Source organism: Pituophis catenifer, unplaced genomic scaffold, assembly GCF_029215685.1.
Source record: "Pituophis catenifer annectens isolate HBS135680 unplaced genomic scaffold, rPitCat1.0.hap2 SCAF_2, whole genome shotgun sequence".
Classification (NCBI taxonomy): domain Eukaryota; kingdom Metazoa; phylum Chordata; class Lepidosauria; order Squamata; family Colubridae; genus Pituophis; species Pituophis catenifer.
Window position 1 is genome coordinate 122,762,474 of NW_027256882.1, and position 27,992 is coordinate 122,790,465.

Sequence of the window (27,992 nt, forward strand, 5' to 3'; positions counted from 1 at the left end):
GCAAATAAAGTACTATACACACTTGTGCTGTGTAATATAATCTTACTGTATGCTGCTTTAGTCAAGGTGATTCACATGAGACAGTCAGTGATTAATTTAAGGATTATACATTGCAAGTGACTGATCACAACTGAAGAAACAAAATCAAAATTTTCTCATTCTTATCCCCAAAATGTCTTAGATATGTACAGAAGAATACAATTCAGAATTACATATATACAAAATACAGAATTTATTGTGGAATACAAACCCCTTTATTTCATTGCCCAAAATATTTTGGAATTAAAGGGAGAACACCACTCCATTATTTTTTAGCCTCCTCCAGCTGTTTCTTCTCATTCCTCTCCCGCAGTCTTTTTCTAAAGGCTTCTAGATCTTTTCTCTGGAGAAGACAGAAATGCAATTTTCACCATAGATTTTTCTCCCTTCCAAAGTGTATAATAATGACATTTATTGCAGCAACAGATTTACCTGCTCTTCAGTTAGAGGTTGAAAGATCTTGCTCTGTAGAAAATGTAGCAAGAAAACAATTAGTGTCAGAAGTGATATGACAGAATGTAAAATGCCAGCAAGAAGAAATGGAAAGGAGATCAGCAAGTAAAATGCTGTGCTTAAAAGAAATAGTTGAATGGAAACTGGAATCAAAGTGCATCATTTAGGGGGGGAAGATGCACTACTATGTTCTACTGAATGTTCTCCTATTTGTCACTGTTGTGAATTTATTTTATTTTAGTATGATAGACCATTGAGTTCAGCCAGTGCTTGAGCAAATCCTTGTTCAGTTTAAATCAAAATAGAAAAAATGCAGAATAACAGAATAATAGTGTTGAAAGGGATCTTGGAGGTTTTCTAGTCCAACCCCCTGCTCAAGCAGGAAACCCTATACCCTCTCAGACAAATGGTGGTCTAATCTCTTCTTAAAAACCTTCAGCGTTGGAGCATCCACAACTTCTGGAGGCAAGTTGTTCCGCTGATTAATTGTTCTAATAGTCAGGAAATTTCTCCTAGGTTCTAGGTTGGTTCTCTCCTTGATTAGTTTCCCTCCATTGCTTCTTGTCCTACCTTCAGATGCTTTGGAGAATCTGTTGACCCCCTCTTCTTTGTGGCAGGCCTTTAGATACTGGAACACTGCTATCATGTCACCACTTGTCCTTCTTTTTATTAAACTAGGCATGTCCAATTCTTGCAACCTGCAATTCCTGTTCTTCATGTTTTAGCTTTCAGTCCCCTCATCATCTTTGTTGTTCTCAGCACTCTTTCAGGAGTCTCAACATCTTTTTTTATATTGTGGCAACCAAAACTAGTCCAAGTATGGTCTTACCAAGGCATTATAAAGTGGTATTAACACTTCACATGATCTTGATTCTATCCCTCTATTAATGCAGCCTAGGAATGTGATGGCTTTTTTGGCAGCTGCAGCATACTGCTGGCTCATATTTAAGATCCCTCTCACAGTTATTACTGTTGAGCCAAATACCTCATATTCTATACTTGAGCATTTGGTTTTCTTGCTAAATATAAAGCCTTACTTTTCTCTACATTGAATTTCATTTTGTTAGATAGGGCCCAGTGTTCAAATCTGTCAAGATCTTCTGTATTTTGACCCCATCTTCCCCATATTCCTGGAAGCTTGGTGTCATCTGCAAACTTGATGAGTTCCCCTTCTATTCCCTCATCTAAGTCATTGATGAAGATATTGAAGAGTACTGGGCCTAAGACAGCCTTGAGGTACCCCACTGCATACTTTCCTCCATGTAGATAAAGTTCCATTAAGGACTACACATTGAGTGCAGTTTGTCTGTTTGAGTTACAAATCCATCTGGTGGTGATGCAGTTTAACCCAAATTTTTCTATTTTATCAAGTAGTAGGTTGTGGTCAACTTTATTAAATGCCTTACTGAAATCCAAGTAAATGCTGGTCCGCTAATTTTGTCACTTTGTTGAAGAATACAATAAGATTTCTCTGGCATGATTTGTTTTTGACAAAACCATGCTGGCTTTTGGTTATGACTTTGGATGGTTTTGCGTCCACACTGCTTGCATAAATGCAACTTTGCGAGTTCGCCTGCCACTTGCATGGCCCTGTTTCCATTGGGTCAGGGCTCAGTATCAGGCCACAGACTGGGTGTTGGGGACCCCTGCTCTAGGTGTTCACAGATTTGTTGCTTATATTTTCCAGAATCTTTCCAGGTATTGATACCAGACTGATTCCCCTTTGTTTTGAAGATGAACTTTGGGAAATAAATATATTAGCCCAAATTTTTCTCATCTAATTACAGAAGACTTACTGCAATTCCATATTTTTCAAAAAATTCTGTCTGATTTGCTGCCCAGAATATAGCAACTGGGAAAGTCAGATACAGCATCATCTGGAAAAGAAAGAAAAAAACACAATTTATTTTATTTTATTTTATTTTATTTTTATTTTATTTTATTGGATTTATATAACCGCCCTACTCCCGAAGGACTCAGGGTGGTGAACAGCCAAAAAGATAAAACACACAAACTACAAAATTTAAAAGACAATATAAAAACCCATTAAATAATTTGGCCCAAAACAAATTAAAACACCCCTAATGTTTTAAAACAAATTTAAAATTTACAATTTAAATGGGAAGTTAGGCCAAGCCAGCCTGCTGAAATAAAAAGGTCTTGAGGGCACGGCGGAAGGTGTGTAAATTCGGGATCCTCCGTATCTCCGGGGGGAGCTCATTCCAGATGGCAGGTGCCCCCACAGAGAAGGCTCTCCCACTGGGGGCCGCCAGTCGACACTGTTTGGCCGACGGCACCCTGAGGAGCCCTCTCTATGTGAGGGTACTGGCCGGTGAGAGGCTACTGGTGGCAGAAGGCGGTCCCGTAAGTACCCAGGTCCTAAGCCATGGAGTGCTCTAAAGGTGGTAACCAAAACCTTGAAGTGCACCCGAAAGATCACCGGGAGCCAGTGCAGCTCACACAGGAGAGGTGTTACATGGGAACGCCACGTCGCTCCCATAACCACCCGCGCGGCCGCACTCTGAACCAGTTGGAGCCTCTGGGTGCTCCTCAAGGGGAGCCCCATGTAGACAGCATTACAGTAGTCCAGGCGGGAAGTGACGAGGGCATGAGTGACTGTGCGTAAGGAGTCCCGATCCAGAAAGGGACGCAACTGGCGAATCAGGCAGACCTGATAGAAAGTCCTCCCGGCCACAGCTGTCAAATGCTCTTCTAAAGACAGCCATGAATCCAGGAGAACACCCAAGTTGCGAGCCCTCTCCGTGGGGGCCAATGACTTGCCCCCAATAGTCAGTGATGGCACCAACTGACTATATCGGGACGCCAGAAACCACAGCCACTCGGTCTTGGATGGGTGGAGCCTGAGGCCTGTTTCTCCCCAACCAATTGCCATTGGTTGAATCATAGAAAATAAATTATTTTACAGGATTTATATTGGATTTTTTTTCTTACCTCCTTAGTTAAAAGGCAGACATTACAAAATGGTTAAAAGAAAAAGGGTCTGTACTTCTTTTCAGACTAATTTTTTTTTAGTATCAGAAGGTAAAAAAGGAAACTGGCATTGGTGATATCCAGAGCTGTACTAGTCTCTATGGCAGCAGTTCTCAGAATTTTTGGTCTCAGGATCGCTTTACATTTTTAAAAATTATTGAATATGCCAAAGAACTGTTAACATGGATTGTATCCAGTAGTGGGTTTCAAATACCGTCACTACCGGTTTGCTCGTGGGTGCGCATACGCAGAGAAGTCCAGGCGGGTGGGCGGAGCCTCCCACTGCCACCGCTACAGGTTCACCCAATCCGGGGCAAACCCACCACTGGTTTTAACTTTCAATATTTACTATATTAGAAATTAAAATAGTGAACATTTTGATAATATTTTTATTTATTTATATTTCTTAATTGCCCATCTCTCTATAATTTATGTATTGTTAATCATAAATGAAACTATTTGCAAATAAAGCTATTTTCATGTTAATATAAATATTTTATATTTATATAAATTATTTTATAAAAATAATTACATTTTCCAAAACAAAACAAAATAGTAAGAAGAGTAACATTGTTTTAGTATTCTCAAATCTTTTTAATGGCTGGCTTAATAGAAGACTGCTGAATTCTCCTATTTATTTCTGCATTCAATCTGCTGTCATCTGTTGTTTTGGATGGAATAAATAAAAAAAATTCGGCCTCACACAGATCTTGGTTGGGAAAGGAAGAAGCACAGTATTTTAGCAGCCTTTTCAGGAAATTCTGTTTTGACCCCATACTAAAACCCAACATGTTTTAAAGGTTAGTTGCAAAGTGAAATTAAACAGTGAAAAAAACATCTTAGTATTATTATGAAAATAGTTTTGACCTTGCAGATCCCCTGAAAGGGTCCCAGACCACCCTTTCAGAACCACTGTTGTAGGGCAAAGTTTCTCAATCTTGGCAGCTTGAAAATATGTGGACTTCACCTTCCAGAATTTCTCAGCCACCATGAGTTGAAGTTACCCATCTTCAAACTGCCAAGGTTGACAAACATCACTGCAGGGGAAGAGAAGGCAGCCAATTCCACCCAATACAGGTAGCCCTTGACTTACAGCAGTTCATTTAGTAACGGTTCAAAGTTACAACGGCACTGGAAAAAGGGACTTATGACCTTTTTTCACACTTACGAACACTGCAGCATAGTCACATGATCAAAATTCAGATGCTTGGCAACTGATTCGTATTTATGACAGTTGCAGTGTCCCAGGATCACACGATCCCCTTTTGCAACCTTCTGACAAGCGAAATCAATGGGGAAGCCAGATTCATTTAACAACCACATCACTAATTTAACAACTGCGGTGATTCACTTAACAGCTATGGGCAACAAAGGTGGTAAAATGGAGCAAAATTTACTTGATAATTGTTTTGTTCAGAAAGAAAAAATTGGACTCAATTGTGTCCTCATAAGCCGATGACTGTACCCCTTTCCTCAATAGCTCCAAGTTTCTGATCTCCGGGTAACAAAGAGTGCCTCAAAGTTTAAGCCTTAAGGAGTACTTGCGGGAAGGGGAGCGAGAGGAGGAGGTGTTGTTTCCCCGCAAAGCCTATTAACAAGTGCAGCTTAGAGTTCACACAATGAAACACTTATTTTCCTGTCAAAAGGAAGAATTCCTGAATTCTTATATGTGGGTATATGCATTATTTTTTAATGTATGTATGTATTTGGGTATATATCTTGGACCCTTTATGCATGGCAGGAGAGAAAGTTGAACACCTTTCATATGTGCTGTCTCTGACGAATTCTTGGCATCACCTGGCAGGATAAAGTTCCAAATAGCGCAGTCTTGGAACAAGCTGGAATTTCTAGCATGTATTCACTATTGAAACAGCGATGTCTACGCTGGCTGGGGCATTTCGTGAGAATGGCTGATGGTCGGATTCCGAAAGATCTCCTGTATGGAGAATTAGTGCAGGTAAAGCGCCTCAGAGGGAGACCACAGCTGCGATATAAGGATATCTGCAAGAGGGACCTAAAGGCCCTGGGAATGGACATTAACAACTGGGAAACCCTCCGATTGTTCAGCTTGGAGGCTAAAGACGCAGCATGGTCTTCTCCAATTTGAAGAGACACTTGTCTGGCAGGCTGAGGGCAAAGAGGCAGTCCCAGAATCAGAGAAAACTGGGGGCTGGGCAGGGGACAGAATGTATCTGCCCTTAGTGTGGAAGGGATTGCCATTCTCGAATTGGCTTTTTTAGTCACACTAGATGCTGTTTTAGGACCTCTTTCCAGAGCGCAATACCATAGTCTTTTGAGACTGAAGAATGCCAATCAGGGGTGAAATGCTCCCGGTTTGGACCGGATCGCCCGATCCGGTAGCGATGGAGGCGGGTGGTTCAGAGAACTGGTAGCAAAAATCCCTGCCCCCCCCCCCATTACCCAGCTGATCCGCACAATCATCAGAGGCTTTTTTTTTTAAGCATTTTTTCTACAACCTCTTTGGCCGAAAAAATGCTTTTAAAAGTTTTTTTAAAAAAGCCTCTGATGATTGTGCGACTCAGCTGGGATCATCAAAGGCTTTTAAAAGCATTTTTTCTACAACCTCTTCAGCAGAATAGGTTGTAGAAAAAATGTTTTTAAAAGGAAAAAAAGCCTCTGCCGATCAGGCAAGTCAGCTGGGATCGTCAGAGGCTTTTAAAAGCATTTTTTTACAACCTCTTCAGCAGAAGAGGTTGTAGAAAAAATGCTTTTAAAAGTAAAAAAAAAAAAAATTAAAAAGTTGGCCACGCCCACTCAGTCATATTACCTCCACCAAGCCACGCCCACAGAATCGGTAGTAACCAATTTTACATTTCACCACTGATGCCAATGTATTTGGGTATATGCATTATTTATTTATTTATTTAGTCATGTTTATGTAATGTATATTGGAGGTGGTGACACTTTGAGAGCCGTATGCAGCGAAATTTCATTTTACTGTATGCCAACCAGTGAACATTCAAAGTGACAATAAAAGTTATTCTAAAGTCTAAGTCTCCACTATGTCGCCGACCTTGACCCTTCCCCCAAAGCGGAACGTAGGAAGCCGCCCCGGGATCTAGCTGGCCGCCAAAAGACGGGAGGCCTTGCCGACAGGCTTCCACCCGATCGATCCCTTTAATAAAGCCCCCCCCCCTTCCCTCCCCTCCCTTCCCGCCGCCATCGCATTACAGACCCGTAAAATCTCAAGCTGGTTCCTGGATATCATGATGCCCGTTGACGGGAAAAAAAAACCCCGCCCCCCTCTCTCTCCGATGGCCAATGGGAGGCCAGCCCAATGCGAGACTGAGACGAGGGACAGATTTGACGTTGAATTTCGAACGCAAGGGAGAAGAGACGTCATCTTTGCGCGCCGTATTTGGCCTCGACAGGGAAAGGCCGCGATGCCGGAGTCGGAGACGGTGTCAGGAAAGCGGGAGCTTTTCTTCGTGAGTCCGGGCTGGGGAAGAGGTTGGGTCCCTGGGTCGGGAAGATGGGCTTCCATCGATGTTTACATGGCGAGGCTTTTTCTCAGTAGAGACGCTTGGAAGGGGAGGCTCGCTTGGAGATTTTTTTCCCCCCAATGGAGGAATAGAATAGAATACTGTACTTTATTGGCCAAGTGTGATCGGAGGAATTTTGCCTCCGGTGCAAAAGCTGCAAAGCAACAGCGTAATCATAATCATCATAATCATATTGATACCAATAAGGGGGGGGAGTGAAGAAGATGGGAAGGATGGTGATGGTGATGATGATGATAAATGGATAAATAGACTTAGACGTCTTTTTAAGTGTAAGTATATTGGTCTAAGTATATACTTAGACAATCACACCCGATCGTGAACAAAAAAAAACGGTAGTTGCAGTGGATCGCTTTTGCAACATCGTCAATATATCATGGGGATTTTTGCTGGTGGGGAAAAACGGATGCCTTTTAATTATCAACTGTGACTCCCAATCCATAAAGATCAGACAGGAATGCCTGGCTGTCTGAAACTACTGTCTGCATTTTATCTTTTAAGAGAAGATTTGGGAATTATATAGGCACCCTAAAATGGCTTGCATAACCAACTTCCTTCTAACAGTATATGATTAAAGGATGAAAATCACATAATGCTATATTGCTTTTGAAAGCACATTTTAAGATAAGTATAGCTGCAATTTCTCTGCGCCTTTGTGAGGTGGGCAGGAAAGACCATAACATCATAGACCATAATATTGCAATTAAAATAATAGCATTTCCAAGTCTTTTTTATATCAACATTTAGTAACATACTCTTATAAAATTATTATTTTTATTAACCTATTTCCATATAACTAGTGGTGTGGATAGGGACAATAGGAGCATTACAGAGATGTGCCAGTACCTATTTAATGACACTGAGATTACAGAGAAATTATTGAGTCTGTCATCTGCACCTCTATAACTGTCTGGTTTGGTTCTGCAACCCAACAAGACAGGCACAGACTTCAGTGGATAATTAGAACTGCAGAAAAAACAATTACTACCAACCTGCCTTCCATTGAGGACCTGTATACTGCAAAAAGTCAAAAAGAGTCAAAAAGAGGGCTGTCAAAATATTTACAGACCCCTCGCATCCTGGACATAAATTGTTTCAACTCCTACCCTCAAAACAAAGCTATAGAGCACTGCACACCAAGACAACTAGACACAAGAACAGTTTTTTCCCAAACACCATCACTCTGCTAAACAAATAATTCCCTCAACACTGTCAAACTATTCACTAAAGCTACATTACTATTAGTCTTCTCATCGTTCCTATCACCCATCTCCTCCCACTTATGACTGCATGGCAGTAACTTTGTTGCTTGTATCCTTATGATTTATAGTGATATTGATTGCTTCCTAGTATGCTTTGATTGCTTATTTGCACCCTATGACTATCATTAAGTGTTGTACCTTATGATTCTTGACAAATGTATCTTGTCTTTTTATGTACACTGAGAGCATATGCACCAAAGTCAAATTTCTTGTGTGTCCAATCACACTTGGGCAATAAAGAATTCTATTCTATTCTTATTCCTATTCCTATTCCTATTCCTATTCCTATTCCTATTCCTATTCCTATTCCTATTCTATTCTATTCTATTCTATTCTATTCTATTCTATTCTATACTATACTATACTATACTATACTATACTATACTATTCTATTCTATTCTATTCTATTCTATTCTATTCTATTCTATTCTATGAAGTGATTAGATTTTCTTGATCCCCCACATATGTGTTATTACTACATAATGCTATCATCTATCCTGTGGAAATAACCTGAAAATAATATTGTTGAGATATTGAAGTTGTAGTGATGTTCAGTGAAAGAAAATGGTGCTTTTTATCCCAACCTATTCTACCTCCCTGTACAGGAGGAGGAAGACCTCCAGTATGAAGAAGAGATCTTACGCAATCCATTCTCTGTCAAGTGCTGGATCCGCTATATTGACTTCAAGCAAAATGCTCCCAAACATACCTTGAATCTGATCTATGAGAGAGCTCTTAAGGAATTGCCAGGAAGGTATAGTTATCTTTCATTCATTATGATCGTTTTGAAAATTACATTTTTGCAAATACTAAAATTATTTTTTTAACACCCAGTTTTTCATAGAAGCCACTGATTTTTCAAAGTCAATAACCCGGATGCCCCTTCTGCCCCCCCCTTTTTTTGGGGGGGGGTCTAAATTTGTCTTTGCTGAAAGAGATTGGTAATACTTTGTATAGCTAGGTCACCTTGCTACTCTAAAACTTCCAAACAAAGTGTGAAGATTGCAGTTCAAAATTTGCTGCCAGTCAGAGTTGGAAAAGATCAAAATTCCTTATTATGATGTTGATGGTCTCTTTTGTTGTGTCTTGCAGCTACAAGCTCTGGTACAACTACCTTAAGCAGAGGCGGAAACAAGTGAAGAGCAAATGTGTAACAGATTCCTGCTATGAAGAAGTGAACAACTGCCATGAGCGTGCCTTGGTCTTCATGCATAAGGTACAGTGTTAGCCTACAAACTTAAAGGGTTTGGTAGAGCCCAAGAGGAGCAGGAAGACATGGATGGGAAAAACATATGGCTTAAGCTCAAGTCGGCTCAGTTTGAAACACTTGCTAATTAGTTTTCTGATTGGAAAGGAAGGTGATTATAGGTAGTCCTTGACTTATGACCCATCGCTTAACAACTCTTTGAAGTTAGGACAGGCTCGAAAAAAAGTTACCTACTTGCAACCTGTCCTCAGAGATATGACTGCTACACCACTCTTGTGGTTATATGATCACATTTTGGTTGCTTGGGAACTGGCTTGCATTTATGGCCGGTTGCAGTATCCTATGGTCATACGATTGCATTTTGCAATATAAATTTTTTCAATACCCCAATCGGATAAGCTGGATTCAGACTTACACCACATGATACGTTTAACAACCATGGTGTACACTTAGTGGCCATCGTAAAAATGGTCAAAAAGTTGAGTCCAGGCACGTAATGGCTCAACTTACTATGGAAAAAGCCCATAATCAAGTCTTACTGCAGTGCTTATTAGATAGCACATGCTAGAGGGACTGAAGAGTATTGAGTCAGACCTGCATTCACCCAAGAAAGGGATGTACTCAAATTTATACTTCTCAGAAAGATGAGAGTTTAATGCATAAGTAACATATGATATAAGCAATACATATTCACAGGTGAGGGATCTGAAGAGAGCTCTGGCTACTTCTTGTGCCTCTTTGACTTGCAAAACCCAAAAGGGAGGACTGAAGCAGTATAATGGGGTGGAAAAACATCTCCCATAAATCAAGAGAAGGGGGCAATTTGAGAATGCCAAATACTAAAAAGAAATATATATATATATATATATATATATATATACACACACACACACAATTGCAATTACTTACAGCCAAAATTCTAGGCTCAGTTGTTGCTGTAAGTCAAGGACTATCTGTAAGATGTTTAAGGGGGGCTTGAGCAACTTTCCTACGAAGAAAGGTTACAACGTTGAGATTTTGGTGGCTAAGAAAACAGGTGAATAAGAGGAAACATGGTTGAGGTGTAAAAATTATGCATGGTGAGAACAAAGTGAACAAGGAGAAGCTATTTTCTCCTTCCCGAGTTACTAGAACCAGAGATCATCTAATGAAATTGAATCTTGGAAAAATCAGGGCAGAAAAAAATTCTGATTTTTAAAACAATGTGTAATTCACTACCTCAAGATGTGTTACTTGCTACTAGCTTGACTGACTTCAAAAAATTTATGAAAGTCATGGTGATCATTGCCTATTAGCTTTGCTAGCAATGTGACTGCTTCTGAAGACTAGTGGGCTTCCTTGTGCAATTGGTTGGCTACTGTGAGAACAGACAGCTGGACTAGATGAGCCAGAGGTCCAATCCATCAGGAGAGTGGCTATGTTCTTAATTAAAACATTTACATTTATTTAAATTATATGAAGTTACATGAAGTTATAAGTGGACCTTTTTTATTCAAGGGTGGTCGTGTATATATAACTTGACTCAGAAGACAAACCACTTATGCCACCATCTTTGAATCAGATTGCTGGACAATATGGACTTTTGTCTGATTTAACGAAGGGATTATTTTATTTCTGGTATCTTATATTTCCTACAGATGCCTCGGATATGGCTAGATTACTGCCAGTTTCTCATGGACCAATGTCGCATCACCCGTACCCGCAGGACATTTGACCGGGCGCTCAGAGCTCTGCCCATCACACAGCACCATCGTATCTGGCCACTTTACCTGAAGTTTGTGCGACTCTATCCATTACCTGAGACAGCTGTACGGGTCTACCGTAGGTACCTAAAGGTGAGGGTGTCTTCCCATTCCCATTATAGGTAGTCCTTGTCAAGATTGTCCAATTATGAGACATCCTTTTGTTATGGGAACAGTCCATCTCTTTCTCAAGCACCTGCAGTGGTGACCTTGATGGTTGCCAGGCTCTCATGGTCCATGCACACATTCTCAGCAATCTATTTCCCCCTTCCCTCCCCCCACCCTCCCCCAGTTCATTGGCAAGTTGAAAAGAGTTGAGGTTTGAAAGAAGCAAAGCGGTTCAATCTTGACATTCCTTGGCTTAAAACCCATTCACTTAGCGACCACTCGAAATTATAACAGCACTGAAAAAAGTCACAATTGGTCCTCTCACAACTGTTGCAGCATCCCCACAGTCACATGATTAAAATTCGGGCACTTGGCAACCAACATGTATGTATGACCTTTAGAGCATCTCAAGATCATGTGACTGCCATTTGCGTCATTCCCAGCTGGCTTCTGACAAGTAAAGTCAAGGGGGGGGGGTGGAGCCAGATTCACTTAATAACCGCATGATTCACTTAATTACTGCAATGATTTGCTTTATGACCATGGCAAAAAGTCATAAAATTGGGCACAACTCATTTAACAACCACCTAGTTTAGCAATAGAAATTCTGGTCCCAATTGTAGTAGTAAATCCTGAGCTACCTGTAATATATATTTTATTAGAATGTTTCGCTCTGAAGCAGTTGCACACTCTAAAAAATGGCAGTCAATCAGGGAATACCAAGTTCTTATGTCTGGTGATTTTTATTTTATTTTTTTGGGTGTCCACACATGGACACCAAACTAATATTCTATCATTCCTCCTTGTATACAACTGTTAAAATATAGCATCTTTGTCCTTTTTCTTTGGAATCTTGTAAATGTACATAAAAGAAGTGATTACATAGTATATGACTCGGAAACAACTTCTAGATATATAGACTATCATTTCACGACCATCATGACCATTGCTAAGAATTTCAAGAGATAAAGTCCACACATCTGTAACTTGCCAGAGTTGGGGGATAATGGAATATACCTGATCCCATTTTCAAGTTAAAGATAAAACTGGGTTAAAGACCTCAAAAGATTAGTTAAAGTTTCTGAGCTAAAGCATCTAAGGCAATACTGTAGTCTTGGCCTGGTTGTTAGTAGTCTCATTTTCCTAAGGCATAGGATTTGTGGAAAAATAGAACCTCTCACATCATTCACAGGAAAAAAGGAGATATAGTTGGCACATGAACCTGAAAATCCAGGGCCTGGGGTTTTTTACTTTTGAAATAGTGTTATAATTAAATGTATTAATAATCAGAAGTAGTTTAGGTTCAGGATTCCTGAGTTTTGCTCTCCTTTGTGTTTTCAAACAGTTACATAATATTGACAAGTACAGCTTAATTGTTCCTCGATATTCTCTCCCAAGCAAAATCATCATAAACCAAACAGCCTAATATATTCATCTAACGTAGGCTGATGAATGCAGACTGGTTCTTGTACTTGACTAGTCTTCAGAATAGCATTTCCATCAGCAGAGAATCATAAGTTCTCTTAATGGCTATGTGCTCTGAGCCCTTGATATGAGGTTTATAGGTATGGTTTCTCTTACGTTGCAGCTGAGCCCTGAGAATGCAGAGGAATATATTGAGTACCTGCGCTCCATTGACCGTCTGGATGAAGCCGCTGTTCGTCTTGGAGCTGTGGTGAATGATGAGCGTTTTGTTTCCAAGGAGGGAAAATCAAATTATCAGGTAGGTTTCTGTAGCAGACAATCATTTCTACCATCCAGAGTTACATATTAAATCTCCTTGGTCTAAGCCTGCATGCTTTTTCTGTGCCTCTCAGAAGCTTTTCTGGGTTCTCTATTGCCTCTTATTGTTTGGCATTTTGGGCTTCTTTTGTAGTTGTGGCACGAGCTCTGTGATCTCATCTCTCAAAATCCAGACAAGGTGAAGTCACTCAATGTGGGGGCCATCATCCGAGGTGGCCTGACTCGTTTCACAGACCAGTTGGGCAAGCTGTGGTGTTCTTTGGCAGATTACTACATCCGCAGTGGCCATTTTGAGAAGGTAGGCACTGAATCCAGCAGTCTGCATGATATGATGATACAGCTAAAATCCCACCCCAGGAAGAAATTTTCCAAAGCATAGATTGGGCAGAGTGCAGCCACCAATTTGTTTGTACCCCTGATTTAACCCTACTAAATTGAGAAAATCATAGGCTAGATTAGAAGTGGATCCGGCATTCTGCAGGTCAATTTGTAAGGCCCTGGGAACTTTTGTTAAGTCTTAATATTTTTTTTAAACTCTTACCAAAGATTTGAAAAAAAATCAATTGTGTATCACTATCAGCCTTTCAGCTGTGCATCACTCAGTCTTCCATCCTTCCGAGGTCGGTAAATGAGGACTCAGATCGTTGGAGGCAATATGCTGACTACCTAGAGAGTGCTGTAAAACACTATAAAGTGGTATATACGTCTTAAGTGCTATTGCTATTTTGCAGCCCTTGAAAATTAGCTGGGAAACAATGTTTCCTGCTTATTAGTTAAGAAACATAAAATTGTTACCTACCTCTTCAGAGGAGGGCAGTAACAGTGTTACAAAGAGTTACGGTTAGGGAGTTCAGAGCAAGGCATATGAGAACCAGTTTGTCTAAAAGTTAAGGCATCAGGCTAGAAGCCAGGAGACTGTGAATTTGAGTCTACTTTAGGAATGAAAGCCAGCTAGGTGACTTTGGGCCAGTCATTCTTTTTCAGCTCAGCTCAGCTCACCTCACTGGATTGTTGTGGAGAAAATAGAAGGAGGAAGGAGTAGTGTATGTGCGTTCACTACTTTGGGATAGTTATAGAAATAATAAAGATAAGATATAAATAAGTATCCATTGTTTATGTGTACATGTGACTTCTATTCCATTTTTAGAATCTTGTCAGCCTTTGCTAGTTTTAGGAGGTTGAAAACAGAAAAAGAGGCAAATTGTGGGCCCTATACAACTTCTGGGCTTCATTTCAGAATAACTTTTCTTTGCCCACGCAGAGGGGAAAAAAGGGCAGTATCCTTGGAATAGAAAATCTGGAGAACCAAACCCATGCCATCAGATCACTAGCCTGTTTCAGGTCCAAAGGGTAGATTAAGCCAATATTATTAAGTTTGTCCTTCTCATGGGACTTCAGGATCATGAGTTTCTCAGAGGCAGTGGCAGGAAAATAGCCTCAGGGACTCTTTGAATTCTGTGTTAGCTTCTGTAGTACACTTTTCATAGATAAATATTAGTGCTCTCTGTATAACTGCAGGGTAGCCTTTAGGGAATGCCAGATAGATTTTAAGAAACCTTTGTTTGCTAGCACATGGGTAAAGAAAACAGCTAGAGGAAGCTGGACATTTCTTATCTTTGGCTGTGTTGGATGAGCTTGAAACTTCATTCTTTTTCAGATATGAACCAAAAATACTCTTAGTTATTGGACTTTGGATTTGATGGGAAAATCAAATTATGGGCACAATTTTCTGTTGCCTGAAGTTTGCTTTTCGAGTAGGTTTAAGCCTAGCTGTGAGCCATCACTTTGAGCTGACGTAGGTGTAATTTCTTAGCAGTAACTGCAACAGTTCTAGAGGAAGATTTCCTCCCTGTTAGACCATGTTCATTCCAGTTCGCTGCCTTTTGACTGACTGGGCTGTCCCACATAAATGAGAACCTGGTTTTCCTAAGGATGGATTGCATCCTGAGAGATGGACTGTGCTTTTATAAAACCAATCCCTTTTGAAGAGAGGTGCAAACTGCTGGGTGGCTGAAGAAGAGAGGCCAAACAAGCTGTGTTCTGGAGCAGCTTCGGTGACTATTGTCTCTGTCTTAGGCTCGTGATGTGTATGAAGAAGCTATTCAGACAGTGATGACGGTACGGGATTTCACTCAAGTATTTGACAGCTACGCCCAATTTGAGGAGAGCATGATTGCTGCTAAGATGGAGACCAACTCTGAAATGGGACGTGAGGAGGATGGTAAGAGCAGCTTAGCCAGAAGAAAGCAAATGTTACTCCTTCTCTTTAAACTGGATTGAGGGGAGGAGGTAACACAGTTTTTGAGTCTTCTGAAGCTTTCCGACTTTCACCAATCAGGACTTCCCAGATTGTTTGGTCTTACAATCCTCCTTCATTTCACCATCCTTCACTATTGGCTACGCTGGCTAGAGCTGATGGAAGTTGGAGTTCTCCAACTTGTAGATGGCCACATTCTGTCCATCTCTATCCTGGATCTTTACATGATGCTGGATGTTTCCCTGTGTTTTAGTACAGATAATACCTTAACGTTAATAGAAAACGGCTTCTCTCTTTTTATCCATCCCATACATTAGTTATAGACTACACAACTCTTACTTTTCTTATTCTTCCCATGCCTTTGGAGAACTGTGTAGCTAAATAGAAAAGAACTGTGGTCCTATAGTATAATTTCATTTCTGCTATTTTTCTGTTTGGAAAATAGATGATGTAGATCTGGAACTGCGTCTGGCACGCTTTGAGCAGCTGATCACACGGCGGCCTCTGCTTCTCAACAGTGTCCTCCTGCGCCAGAATCCTCACAACGTCCATGAGTGGCACAAGAGGGTGAAGCTATATGAAGGCAAACCTTGGGAGGTAGGAGAACGTTCATCTCTGAATGGCTAGAGCTGTCATGTTCTCAAGCCAGTAGCCTACAACACCGTTCCCATTTATTAAATACTGGATTTTATGTTCAATGACAGTAACATTCTGGAACTGGAGCTCATGGAAATACTTTTCAAGCAGTTAACTTGAACCAGTCAGCCACCCGGTTTGAGACCCCTTGGAAGTTAGGTCTGTCTGTGAAAATAGGATATATCAGGGCTTCTTTTCATGTACTTGCATCTCAAAGTAGCTTTAAAAAAATTCTGTCTCTTAATGAGGCTGAGTTAACACAAAGAGCCTTTTCTTCTCACTTGCTCAGTTTTATGTTTCACAGTATTTCACCCAAGCATGAAGCAAGCAAGAAAGGAACATTCCAATCATGACTCTCCTTTCTGACTTACTTTTTACTCCTTCCAGATCATCAACACGTACACGGAAGCAGTGCAGACTGTTGACCCATTTAAAGCCACTGGAAAGACACATACTTTGTGGGTTTCTTTTGCCAAGTTCTACGAGACCAATGGACAGATAGAAGATGTGAGTGATGCACTGGACAGAAGCAAGCACTGCCCTAGCCTATTTCCTGTTTCTCTTTCCTAGCTACTGTCTGAAGAGTTAAATTCTGGGGTTTTCACAATTAACGTATAAAAACATTCCAAATGAGTACTTGTTGTAGGGTTTCTGAGATGGGCCCCAGTCCTTGGTGATGCACAAAGCAATTTGGGGAGGGGTGGGGTTTAAGCTGCATTACAGACTAGAATCCAAAGAGAAGACATGGTGAGTTTTCTTTTTTTTTCTCTCCTAGCTTTTCCTCTGATTTTTTTTTTCTCCCTGTCTTATACCAGGCCAGAACAATTTTTGAAAAGGCCACTAAGGTGAACTTTAAGCAGGTGGATGAACTGGCCAGCGTCTGGTGCGAGTATGGTGAGATGGAGCTGCGGCATGAGAACTACGATCAAGCCCTGCGTATCCTGAGGGTGAGAAGAAGCAAACCAAACAAGAAGAGTGCATTTTGGAGTCTTATAATCAAACTTGCTTGATTGTAATAGTTTTCCAAATGATTAGGTTTGAACAGATCGTCTTTATATCTTCCTGGATATTGTGGGCCAAGAATCTGATCGTTGGGAAGCTGACAAAGATTCTTTTTACTCCACAATAAGAGGGCATTAGTTAAGCAAGGCTGAAGGAAGTCAGGATTCCCTTTGCATGCAACAAAGCTACGTAGTCTCAAATGTCTATATACAGTACTGTATGTGAGCCCAGTTCTTAACCTGCTTGCTCCAGGGGTTCTACTTCCTCTGTTCTTATCATCATTTTTTCTCCTTCCAGAAAGCTACAGCTATCCCAGCTAAGAAAGCCGAATATTTTGATTCCACAGAGCCTGTGCAGAACCGTGTATATAAGTCCCTCAAGGTTTGGTCCATGCTGGCTGACTTGGAAGAAAGTCTCGGCACTTTCAAAGTAAGTGGTCTTGGTTCGCTTCCATTCTTACCTATCCCGGCTGGCATTTCTCCTGGCAATTTTTACGATGGGCCATTTTGCCAGGCAGAGATTTGTTAGGCTAAGCTTGGCATCTAGAAGAAACTTCCCCCTTTTTTTTTCTCTTTTGAGATTTATGAGATTGGACAAAGTCCTGTAACCAAGCACAGATAAAATGCTTTAAAAATATTATTCCCCCCTTAGAATCAAATCAAGGTATTTCTTACCCTTTTTAATTTGCAAGTGAGTAGGAAGTCATCCAAAATAAAAGATAGTCTCTCTTTTGCTCTTCCTCTTTAAGGAATCCGAGCATCCTTTCCCTCTTATTTCATGAGTTTGGCTTGGAAATAATCTTTTGAAGCAGCAGGGCCAGAATGGAATTATTGGCACAAGCCATCTGTTCCTTCCCCTAAGTAGCTAAAGAAGAATGGTAATAATAGTCGCCTATAAGTGCATTGCTGTATTTCTATTCATTTAACTTCTATCGTGTTACTGATAAGGAGTGTGATAGCACCTGATTTGACCAGCATGGGGGGTAGGAGCCAGCAAGTTACTCTACAAAAGGCATTCAGTCTCAAATTTAAGTGTTTCATCTCAATTTGGACATAGTTGGGAAGTGAGTAATAAGAATCTGTGCCTGTGATTGGAGTTCTGGTCCAGCCTAGTATTGAAGCTTTTTTTGCTTTGCCATTCCTAGTCTACTAAGGCTGTATACGATCGCATTTTGGATCTTCGCATTGCCACCCCACAAATCATCATTAACTATGGTCTGTTCCTGGAGGAGCACAAATATTTTGAAGAGAGCTTCAAGGTGAGTTCGTTTCATCAATGCTTCCTTCTACCATCTGGGCCTGTATCAATGTAGAAGTCATTGAACCTGGAGCACTGCATGTTACAGATGGTAGTACAGAAGAGAGGGCCAAACCAGCTGCAATACACTTAAGATCTTGTTATGTACAGTATGTTGCAAAGGATAATTACTGTATATAATCTTTCTCTCTCAAAACTGAACAAACTAGCCAATATATTCCACGTTGAGATGGTCTGTGTTTCAGAGCAAACTATAGCTTAGGTGTTGGGACAGCTACAGGAACAGAGTAAATATTTTGCACTATAATTGCCATGCATCTTTGCTGTTCTTAGCTATTGTTTTTTTTTTCAAAAAGTTTTTTATTTTTTAAACAAAAACAACACAAAAAACATCAACCTTCCAAACACTTACAGACAGTATTTCAATCGGTGAAAATCATTTTGTGCTCTCAAAATTTTCAAACTTGCATTATATGACAGATATTCTTACCTCTAATAGAAAAAAACAAGTGCTTAAACATTTTATCCAAATTTCATTTCATATATAATATTTCTTAGCTATTGTTTATAATTATCGAAAAAGTTTGTTTGCTTTCTTCTGGGATGGCTATCAGTTTTTTTGTTTAATTGGAAAATGTTAAACAGAAACATAACTAAGGTAGAATTAGCACTCCAATACAATAGAAGGCTCCTAGGATCTCCGATTAAAGTAGTTTTTGGTTGGTTAGCAATTTGCAGGAAGAAAATTATTCCTTAAAATGTGAATCAGTATAGTCAAAGCATGACAGTCCCATATGGTATTTAATTGAGTTGGGAATAGTGCAGAGCCTTCTGCAAAGCAGTCTGAATGTTTGGTTTGTACTTTCTGTTCAATTTGACAGGCATATGAGAGAGGCATCTCCTTGTTTAAGTGGCCAAATGTTTATGATATCTGGAACACCTATCTAACCAAATTCATTGACCGTTATGGTGGCAAGAAGTTGGAGCGTGCTCGGGATCTTTTTGAGCAGGCCCTGGATGGCTGTCCCCAGAAATTTGCAAAAAGTATGTATGAAATGTCTCTCTAGCAAGAAGTTGAGTCACAAACTTTTCCTATTCAGTCAGATTCTGAGTAGAAGAAAGGTTGGATGGGACATGTCTTCTGGACAACAGTTGATTGTAGCAAACCTCCTAGCCTATCCAATAATCCCTATCAATGGACTTGTTTTATTGGCCTGAGAAGGAACTTGAGGACTCAAAAATGCCTTTTTCATTGGAAATTGGGTAAAGAGAACTTCTCTTCCCAGTGTTGCTTTTTCAAAAGGCAACTGGACTTTGTTTTTGCTTGAAAACATTCCTGTTCTCATCCAAGAAGCTTCTTCAGTTCAGTTCTTCAGAACTGAAGAATCTTCTTGGATGAGACACGAAACGTCTTCAAGCAAAAGCATAAAAAAGGCCAGTTGCCTTTTGAAAAAGCAACATTGGGACAAGCATGACCTGGATGGCTGAGAATCTCCATAGACATAGAGCTTCTCTTCATTTCTTCATCATTTAGTGGAGGAGAGCAAGATGAATCAGAGTGGGCAAATTCTCAACAAGGACTTATTTGAGTGCTTTTTGATAACAAGCATGCTAATAAGTCTAATGAAAAACGTTGACCTGAAATTGAAGGGAGATGAAATCTGGCTCTAATTTTCTTTCTTTTTGCAGCCATCTATCTGTTATATGCCAGGCTGGAGGAGGAATATGGGCTGGCCCGCCATGCCATGGCAGTATATGAGCGAGCTACTCAGGCTGTGCTGCCTTCAGAGCAGCATGATATGTACAACATCTACATCAAGAGAGCAGCTGAAATTTATGGCGTCACCCACACACGTAGCATCTATGAGAAGGCAATTGAGGTTAGTTTATTCTCTCTAAATTGCATCTATTGGTTTTCCCATCCTAACCAATATGATTCAGCTTCCTTCATAGAATGATACGGCTTAATCTATTCTAGCTGGCCAACCACAATTAAAAATGTGGGTCACTTATTAGATCATGTGCATCTTGGGTTGCTTCCTCCTATATAAATCTGTAGGTAGTCATAGTTATCAAATCAAACCTATAGGAAAGGAATGATTTTTGTTGAGTTGATCAGAAAGGCCAGGAAGAATTGCCTGCTCCCTTGGAGAAGATTACTTTTATTTTTGACTAGGTCTTGTCAAGCAGGAAACAGTCCTTCAGTCCTTCTGGAGCTGACTGACAAGAAAAGAAAAATTAAAAAAGAAAGAAGCCAGCCATCAAGAAGTCAAACAATGGTGAAAGCCTCTATCCCACCTCATGGTCAGTTGCTCAAGGACTGGAGTGTGAATTTCCAGAACAGCTGAGATGCCTCTAAGACTAAAACCAACCATGTTAATCCCTACTGTCTGCACCAGCCTCCATACAGCACTAGCAGCTTCGTTGTACTTTGTGACAACAGAGGAGTGACAGTGAAGCCAGAGAACAGCATAGCATCCAGCTCTCTCCCGATCAGTCCAAAAGAAGAATTTCAAAGCAATTCCAGAAGAGGAAAAGTGGGGTGTTGCGATAGATTGATAGACTGCCTATAGCATTTCGATCCGTTCACATGAGATAACAGCAGGGATACAAAGGGAAGCCACTATATGAAGTAGTCTGTCAGGAGGACATAGAGACCCAAATATGGGAATCCTCAGCTCCTTTTGCACCTGCCACTTTGGGTATAAAAGAAGAGAGAGACCCAGTGCCCAGATAGTTTTCATTCTTCCACTAAAGCAAGAAAGGGACCTGAAGGAGAACACTATAGCTCATGACGGAATCCAGGCACCAAGAAAGATGCAGAACTTGCTAGTTCCAGCCAAGAAAGTGGGCAACATGTAATATCTATGGGCATAGTCATTTAACAATTAAAGGAGAAGAGTTTCCTGGCAAAACAAGAGAGGAATCTTTTGTCTCTCTCGGGTCTTGCTCTGGCATCTGCTTCATCACAAATTTCTTCTTCCATTTGGCCTGCAACATCTTTGTCTCTTTTCTCCCACCTCATACTGCAGGAGGAAAGTAAAAGAAAGCCACTATCATATGAGTCAAAAAAGCATAGAAAAAAAAAAATAGGTTCAAGAAGCACCAGGACCCAGGCAGCAGCCTCCATAAAAGTCAGATGCATCGTTTCACTTATTTTGTGACTTTGCTCATCCTACAGATTCTGCAGGGAGAATGTCACAGGCCCCATCAGACATGCAGGTCTTTGTGGAATAGTAGGAGGAGGAAGAGGAACTCTAGAGCACAGATAGATTTCACATTTAAAGTATGCACAGTATTACTAGACAAAAGTGATCCTAAAACTGGAATAGGTAACCAGGAATATGCAAGCCCTTAATGAGGGGAAGATACTCAGTGAATCTCTTGAACTACAATTGATTTAGAGTAAGTATTCTTAGTTCAGACCTATTATTTAGATTCCAGCTAAAATATTAGCTTAGAAGGCAATGTTCTTGGTAGCTACTGTACGTCAGCCAGGAAAGTGGAGGAGCTGTAGACATTGTTGCAAGGTTTGTGCATTTTCCCACATCCGCATGGTAACTTTATTCCTAAGTGATTGTGTTGCCCAATTGTATCCCAAATACATCCAACACTAGCAAAATATTCAGCAAGTTAAATATTTGCAGGATACTTGGGATTCAATTAAACCAAACACCCAGCGGTCTCTTTATGTATCCAAACCAGGAGCACAAGTTAAGCGGGTCTATGGCTCCTCCATTAAGGTGCTGACTAAGATTGTATTGCATTGGCACATATAACTTGTCTCAAGCAGATTTCCAGAAGCTTTCTCAGATGAGACTTTTGATTGATTGGAGAAAGTATTATAACACTTGTAGGCCCACCTTAGGGAATACTACTCCTGCCACCTTAACTTTGGAGACTATGTTCAGATGTTCTTCTGGCCAATGGACAACAGACTCATCAGCACAAAGAGCGAAGAGTTTGCAGTTGGGGAAGAAAGTTAACCTGACAGTTGACGATTATGTTTTTGCTGATAGAATGAAGTTTGGTTTCAAAGACTTTATAGATCATAGAATGTAAGATCCCCTATGAATAAAGCCAGTTCCTTTGCCTGCAGAGAGGTTCCTCCATAAAGAACAGAAAAGGTTTGTTGGGTTTTGTTTTTTTTCACCTAAAGAAAAGTTAATCCTTTTCTGCAGAGTCAGTTGTCTGATGCCCAGAAGAATTCTTCTCACTAAATCCAGCTACCTCTCATCATTTTCTAGTTGCATCTGTATTTATCTCTTTGGGTGTGGCATCCATGTATCCACAGACTTGTTCACATTGTTCAAATTGGTTTTGTTTTCCTGGAACAAAACTCCTAGATCAGTTCAGATATTCCAATTGCTAAAATATTCTGAAAGCCCTCTGGGTAATCATAATCCTTAAATGATATACGTACTTAGCTCTAGATTATTACTTCATACCAACCTAGAAGCTGAAGTATTGAAGGGCAGGGTACATTTAAATATCCATACTTTTTGCAGGTGCTATCAGATGAACACGCTCGGGACATGTGTCTGCGCTTTGCTGATATGGAATGCAAATTGGGTGAAATAGACCGAGCTCGGGCAATCTATTCCTATTGTTCACAGATGTGTGACCCCCGAGTAAGTGGCTTTTTCTGTGTACTAGAGAACTAGCGTACTGTCTGCATGTGGCAATATTTAGTTGGGAGGAGGAAGAAAGAAGCTCCTCATTTTGCCAAAAGAGCAGAGATGATCACTTCCTGCTCAGTTCAAAATTAAGTGGTACCTTAGTACTCATCGTTAATTGGTGCCAAGAGGTACCAATTTGTTTGAGTACCAAACAAATTTTTCCCATAAGGAATAATATAGTGAGTCACAAGGCAGCCAACACCAACAAGTTCTAGCTTGTGCGTTGAGTACCAAACAAATGATGAGTACCGGGACAAATTTTTTCACGTCAAAATGCATTGAGTACCAAAATTGATGAGTTTCAAAGTTGAGTACCAGGGTACCACTGTATATGTATTATGACATGACAATCTTATATGCAGTTTTGGAAAAACTAAGGATGGATGTTTCCATCTGCAATCATTGATGGATAAATAAAGGTGTGTGTTCGTTTGTTTTGCTTAAGCAATGGATATGTCTCTGTTGTTTATGACTGCCCATTCCTGATGCAGAAGATAGAGAGTGCAATAATAATTGACCTTTGTCCTCTTAACCTCATTACATCTTTCCTTTTTTTAATAATCAGAAAGCTCAGAGGAAACAGCAAACTTTGAATCAATTTTCTGTTCAATGTTGCCACCGTCTCTTTCTCAACGGTCCTCAAAACACACATCTTTTTGGTTTCCCTTCCTAGACTACGGCCAACTTCTGGCAGACATGGAAAGAATTTGAGATTCGGCATGGGAACGAAGACACTATCCGAGAAATGCTGCGCATTAAGCGAAGTGTACAGGCTACTTACAACACTCAAGTTAACTTCATGGCTTCTCAGATGCTAAAGGTTTACAGCAATGCCACAGGCACAGGTACTTCTTGCCTTCTTTTAGGTGGAGATGAGCTACGTCTCCTGTTCTCTTCTAACCCTTTCCTGTTCCTCCTGCTCATCCCTCCTCTTTAACATTACCTTCTTTCAGTGTCTGACTTAGCACCAGGACAGAGTGGCATGGATGACATGAAGCTCTTAGAGCAGCGAGCAGAACACCTGGCAGCCGAAGCAGAAAGAGATCAGCCTCGAGCTAAGGAAAAGATCTTGTTTGTCAGGTGAGGGTTCTATAAGCAGACGACTTGTTTATCTTTTTCTCCCTGGGAAGACTATTTGGATTCATAACATCATCAAAAAAACATGATGGGAAAAATGTGACCAATTCTTTGATTTGTGTTGAGGAACTCAAGACAATGTATATTATTTTAACCCATCAAGCATCAGGAAGAAACAGTTGAATAAATAGTGCTCTAGCTGCTAACATGTCTAGAATGAGAACAGGACTGTGGAGTTGCCTTGAGAAACTAGCACAAATTTCTACCATACGGCTATTTCAGCTTTCAAGCTATCAAATGCATTTTTCTAGGGAAAATGACACTGAAATATTGTCAAGGACAGCCTGCTTTGCATCTAGTGTTTTGGTACTTTTTGTACAGTGTGGTCTGAATGACTTATGACACATTGGGAACCCAGCAGAGAAAGTACTATTTGGCTTTCTGATTTCATTGACTACCTATGTGATTGTGTGTCATCGAGATGATGTCAACATTTAGTGACCACACACATAAGATTTTATCTATGATGCTGTCCCTAACCGGGTGCTTCAGGTCTTCCACCAGTACACCCAATGCCAGTGTTACCGAGTCCATCCAGTTTGCTGCTGGTCTCTTTCCTTCCACCTTTCCCAGTATTACAGCTTTTTCCAGAGTGGTCCATCTTCAAATAATGTAACAGTATGTGAGAAAGATCTTGGATGATGGAGTAAAGAGATGCTGCCTCGGGAATGATCAAATAAGAGACATCATAGCCTCCAGCTGGATGATGATGAGCTGGGCAAGAGTCTCAGAATGGGCCCTCTTTATTTTTCAGGGTGTAAAAGAGATGGCAGGAGAATTGGACTTAAGTGAGGCATCACATGGCCACAACTTGTGATTTCACTTCTGCATCTCCAGTAACCGCTTGTTGCAAGCACACAAACAATAATCATGTTGCTGTGAGATGCTGTGACAGTTGTGAATGTGTGCTGATTGCAAAGCATCTGAGTGGCAATCACGTGGCTGTGGGACATGATTATAAATATAAAAGGTCACAGTCATAACTTCTAATAGTCAGTAAACGAGGCAGTTAGTAAGCAAGGACTACCAGTACTGATTCTTTGGGTGTATTCTTTGGTTTTCCCAATTATCCAGCTTGCATCAGCTGTAATGTCCCTATTATTCAATCTTTTCTTTATCTTTATCTTTATTCAAATTTCTAAACCGCCCTTCTCCTTTCAGACTTAGGGCGGTGAACAGCCAAAAAATAAAACATTTTATATACAAAAGTTAAAATAAATTTAAAATAATTAAATAAATTTGGCCCATTAATTTAAAACATTCCAATTAAAACCATATCAAAATTATTTAAAACCAATCATAAAATCAGGACAGCCCGGCTAACTGAAAAAAATAGGTTTTGAGAGCCCGACGAAAAGTCTGGAGGTCTGGGATCACTCGTATCTCTGGGGGTAGATTGTTCCAGAGGGTGGGTGCTACCATAGAGAAGGCTCTCCCCCTGGGGGTTGCCAGTCGACATTGCCTGGCCGACGGCACCCTGAGGAGGCCCTCTCTGTGGGAGCGAACTGGCCGGTGGGAGGCAATTGGTGGCAGGAGGCGGTCCCGTAGATACCCCTTTTCTAAAGTTAATTCTAAATTACTTTTTCCCAACTCTAATTCACTTTATATGATCCTAAGCATTATTTTGCTAGCAAGTATAATGAAGGGTATTCTGTGATAATTTGCACATTCTATCAAATCCCTTTTTTTGGGAATTGGAATGTAAATCATCCTCTTCCAATCTCTTGATCCTCATATTATTCTCTGTATTTGCTCGATTGGAACTTTTACTGATTCTTCTTCTGTTGCATGTTGTATTTCTGTAGGTGCTCCATCAGTTTCTGTAATCTTCCAATTTGACAATAATTAGCTTCTAGTCGTACAGGTTCTTGTAAGTAGGAAATATCTTCTAGGGTATATGGATGCTGACCACCTCTTCTGTGTAATGTTTCAATATAGTACTCCTTCCATCTTCTTTTGATCTCCTTTAAATCAGTTACTATCTGTCCATGGAGTTCCTTTAGCATACCAATTTGAGATTGGGATCTTATTCTGAGTTCAAAGATATTTTGAATATTTCCTTGGTTTTCCATCTTCAGTGTGTTTACATCCTCAATGTCCTTATAAATGTTGCTATAATATTGCTTCTTGTCTTTTCTAACAGTTGTCTGAAGCTTTTGTTAAGTTCCTGAGATTTTTATCTTTCTTTGTTTGTTTTCTTCATGGCAATTTCCAGTTTGGTTTCTTCTCTTTCTTGGTCTCTGGTAAACTCTGTCCACGTTCATACTTAGAAACTCTTTTGGAAGATAAAGTTATCTTCCTCCTTAGCTCAGTAACTGTACCAAGATAGCCTAGACCTGGGGTGCCAAACTCAAGGCCCGCAGGCCGCATCTGACCCATGATGTGGTTGGATCCGGCCCCCAGGGCTGTCCTGGTCTACCCAGTGTGAAAAGGAAACATGCCAGCAGTTTGGGGAGTTGTGTCAAGCTGGCCACGCCCACCCAGTTGGCCATGCCCAGCTGGTCCCCCAGGTCAACCACAGCCCTGATGCGGCCCTCAATGAAATTGAGTTTGACACCCCTGGCCTAGATTGAGAATAACTTTCCAAAAGGCAAGTTGTAATCACCATAGGTAAACAAAGATGTGAAGCTGGTTCTTCCAGGCAGATAACTGGGTGCTTTGAAAATGTTTAGATTGAAATTCCCATCCTCCCAGAATTTTTAATTGGGTTTATTGGGACTTGTGAAAGTTTCAGTCAAAGGGCATCAGATTGCCTGTCCTGACATAAGACCCCACAAATTATACGGCTGGTTCATCATCCCCACTCAACCAATGAATGAATTCACTCTTGCCATATTAGAAAATTTATACGAGAGTATGGCTATATCTGCTTTAGATGTACAAATGTCAAACTTTTCAATATGTTTTTGAAAACATAAAGCCAGGGCAAAAGGATAGGCAGCCCGTTTTATTAGGGAAGGGTAAGTACAGGACAGTCCCGATTGGAAAGCATGCTGTCAAGTTCACTCTTCTCCCCTTGCTTCTTTTCAGGAGTGATGCTTCCCGCAGTGAATTGGCTGAACTTTCCAAGCGGGCCAATCCTGATGAGATAGACATCGATTTGGATGACAGCGATGAGAGTGAAGACAATGAGCCTGATGGTAAGAGGAAGGATGGTAACACAGCAGCATTCTTCTGGTGCTATGGCTGTTGACTTTGGTGAGTAACCTTCACACTAACCATTCTAATTCTTCTTTTACAGAGGTGCAGCTGGAACAGAAGACCGTCCCCTCTGCTGTGTTTGGTGGCCTTAAAGATGACTGAGCTATTTGTTATTAATGAACTATTTTAAGCTGGAGTATAGACACCTTCCTGATTAACCAGTGTGCCATGTAAAGCCTTTTCTTTGTGATCTTCTAAGCTGCTGTTCTTCTTGGCAACTCAACATAATAGAGAAAGAAGCAATTTATAAAATACTGTTGATAGTTGTATTGTGTTTAACCAACAGGAAGGGAAATGTTTCTCCCAAATAATTTACATTTAAAATGGAAGATTTGCGGAAAGGATGGTAATGAATGCAGACACTTATTTCTTCATGGGGAGTTTTCTTAAACTCAGGCTTGTTTTTCTGGAAATATGGTAATATCTATTCTTAACCAACTTCATTATCACTAAAAGCTTTATTATTGCCTGGGCTGAAATCTTAAAATTACAAACAAGGCAATTATGGAAACAAGGGGAGTGGGGAGCTTAATGTATATCATGCTCCAAGCTGAAATAATTGTTTACTGTGTAAAATTAGCCTTCATTCATAGAAATGAACTTTTAAAATGAATGTTCCTATATTTTTATAAACGTTAAGAACTGCAGATTTAAACAAATTTTTTTTTTGCAATACAAAACCAAGGCTACAGATTTTCTTAAATGATAGCTTTCCTTAAACCGGAATTCTTTAATTTGGAGTCTTCAAGGTGCTGGA

The 27,992-nt window shown here is 40.4% G+C and overlaps 2 protein-coding genes across 2 annotated transcripts; one reads left to right on the forward strand and one right to left on the reverse strand.

The window, feature by feature from the left end:
- Positions 1-217: 217 nt before the first annotated feature.
- On the reverse strand, positions 218-6,764 carry PET100 (PET100 cytochrome c oxidase chaperone). The gene is made up of 4 exons (XM_070937421.1): positions 6,680-6,764; positions 2,289-2,369; positions 472-504; positions 218-382 (listed from the first exon to the last, which is right to left on the reverse strand). Exons 1-4 carry the CDS (start codon positions 6,710-6,712, stop codon positions 305-307), a joined length of 225 nt encoding a protein of 74 aa, XP_070793522.1. The 5' UTR covers positions 6,713-6,764; the 3' UTR covers positions 218-304.
- A 1-nt stretch (position 6,765) lies between these two features.
- Positions 6,766-27,915, forward strand: XAB2 (XPA binding protein 2). Its single transcript, XM_070937420.1, is given in 20 exon segments — positions 6,766-6,826; positions 6,829-6,932; positions 8,872-9,020; positions 9,359-9,482; positions 11,111-11,308; positions 12,912-13,046; positions 13,200-13,364; positions 15,143-15,287; positions 15,769-15,920; positions 16,347-16,466; positions 16,775-16,906; positions 17,259-17,390; positions 18,106-18,219; positions 19,100-19,262; positions 19,908-20,098; positions 22,727-22,849; positions 23,571-23,742; positions 23,851-23,977; positions 27,065-27,174; positions 27,276-27,915. Coding segments are annotated over 20 exon segments (2,679 nt in total). The 3' UTR covers positions 27,338-27,915.
- The last annotated feature ends 77 nt before the right edge of the window (positions 27,916-27,992 follow it).

Coding starts and splice junctions, on each gene's coding strand:
- PET100 (XM_070937421.1), bottom strand. CDS start 6,712: ATGATATCCAGGAACCAGCTTGAGATTTTACGG. Junction 2,370..6,679: donor ACCAGCTTGAGATTTTACGG/GTCTGTAATGCG, acceptor TTTCTTTTCCAG/ATGATGCTGTATCTGACTTT. Junction 383..471: donor AACCTCTAACTGAAGAGCAG/GTAAATCTGTTG, acceptor TGTCTTCTCCAG/AGAAAAGATCTAGAAGCCTT.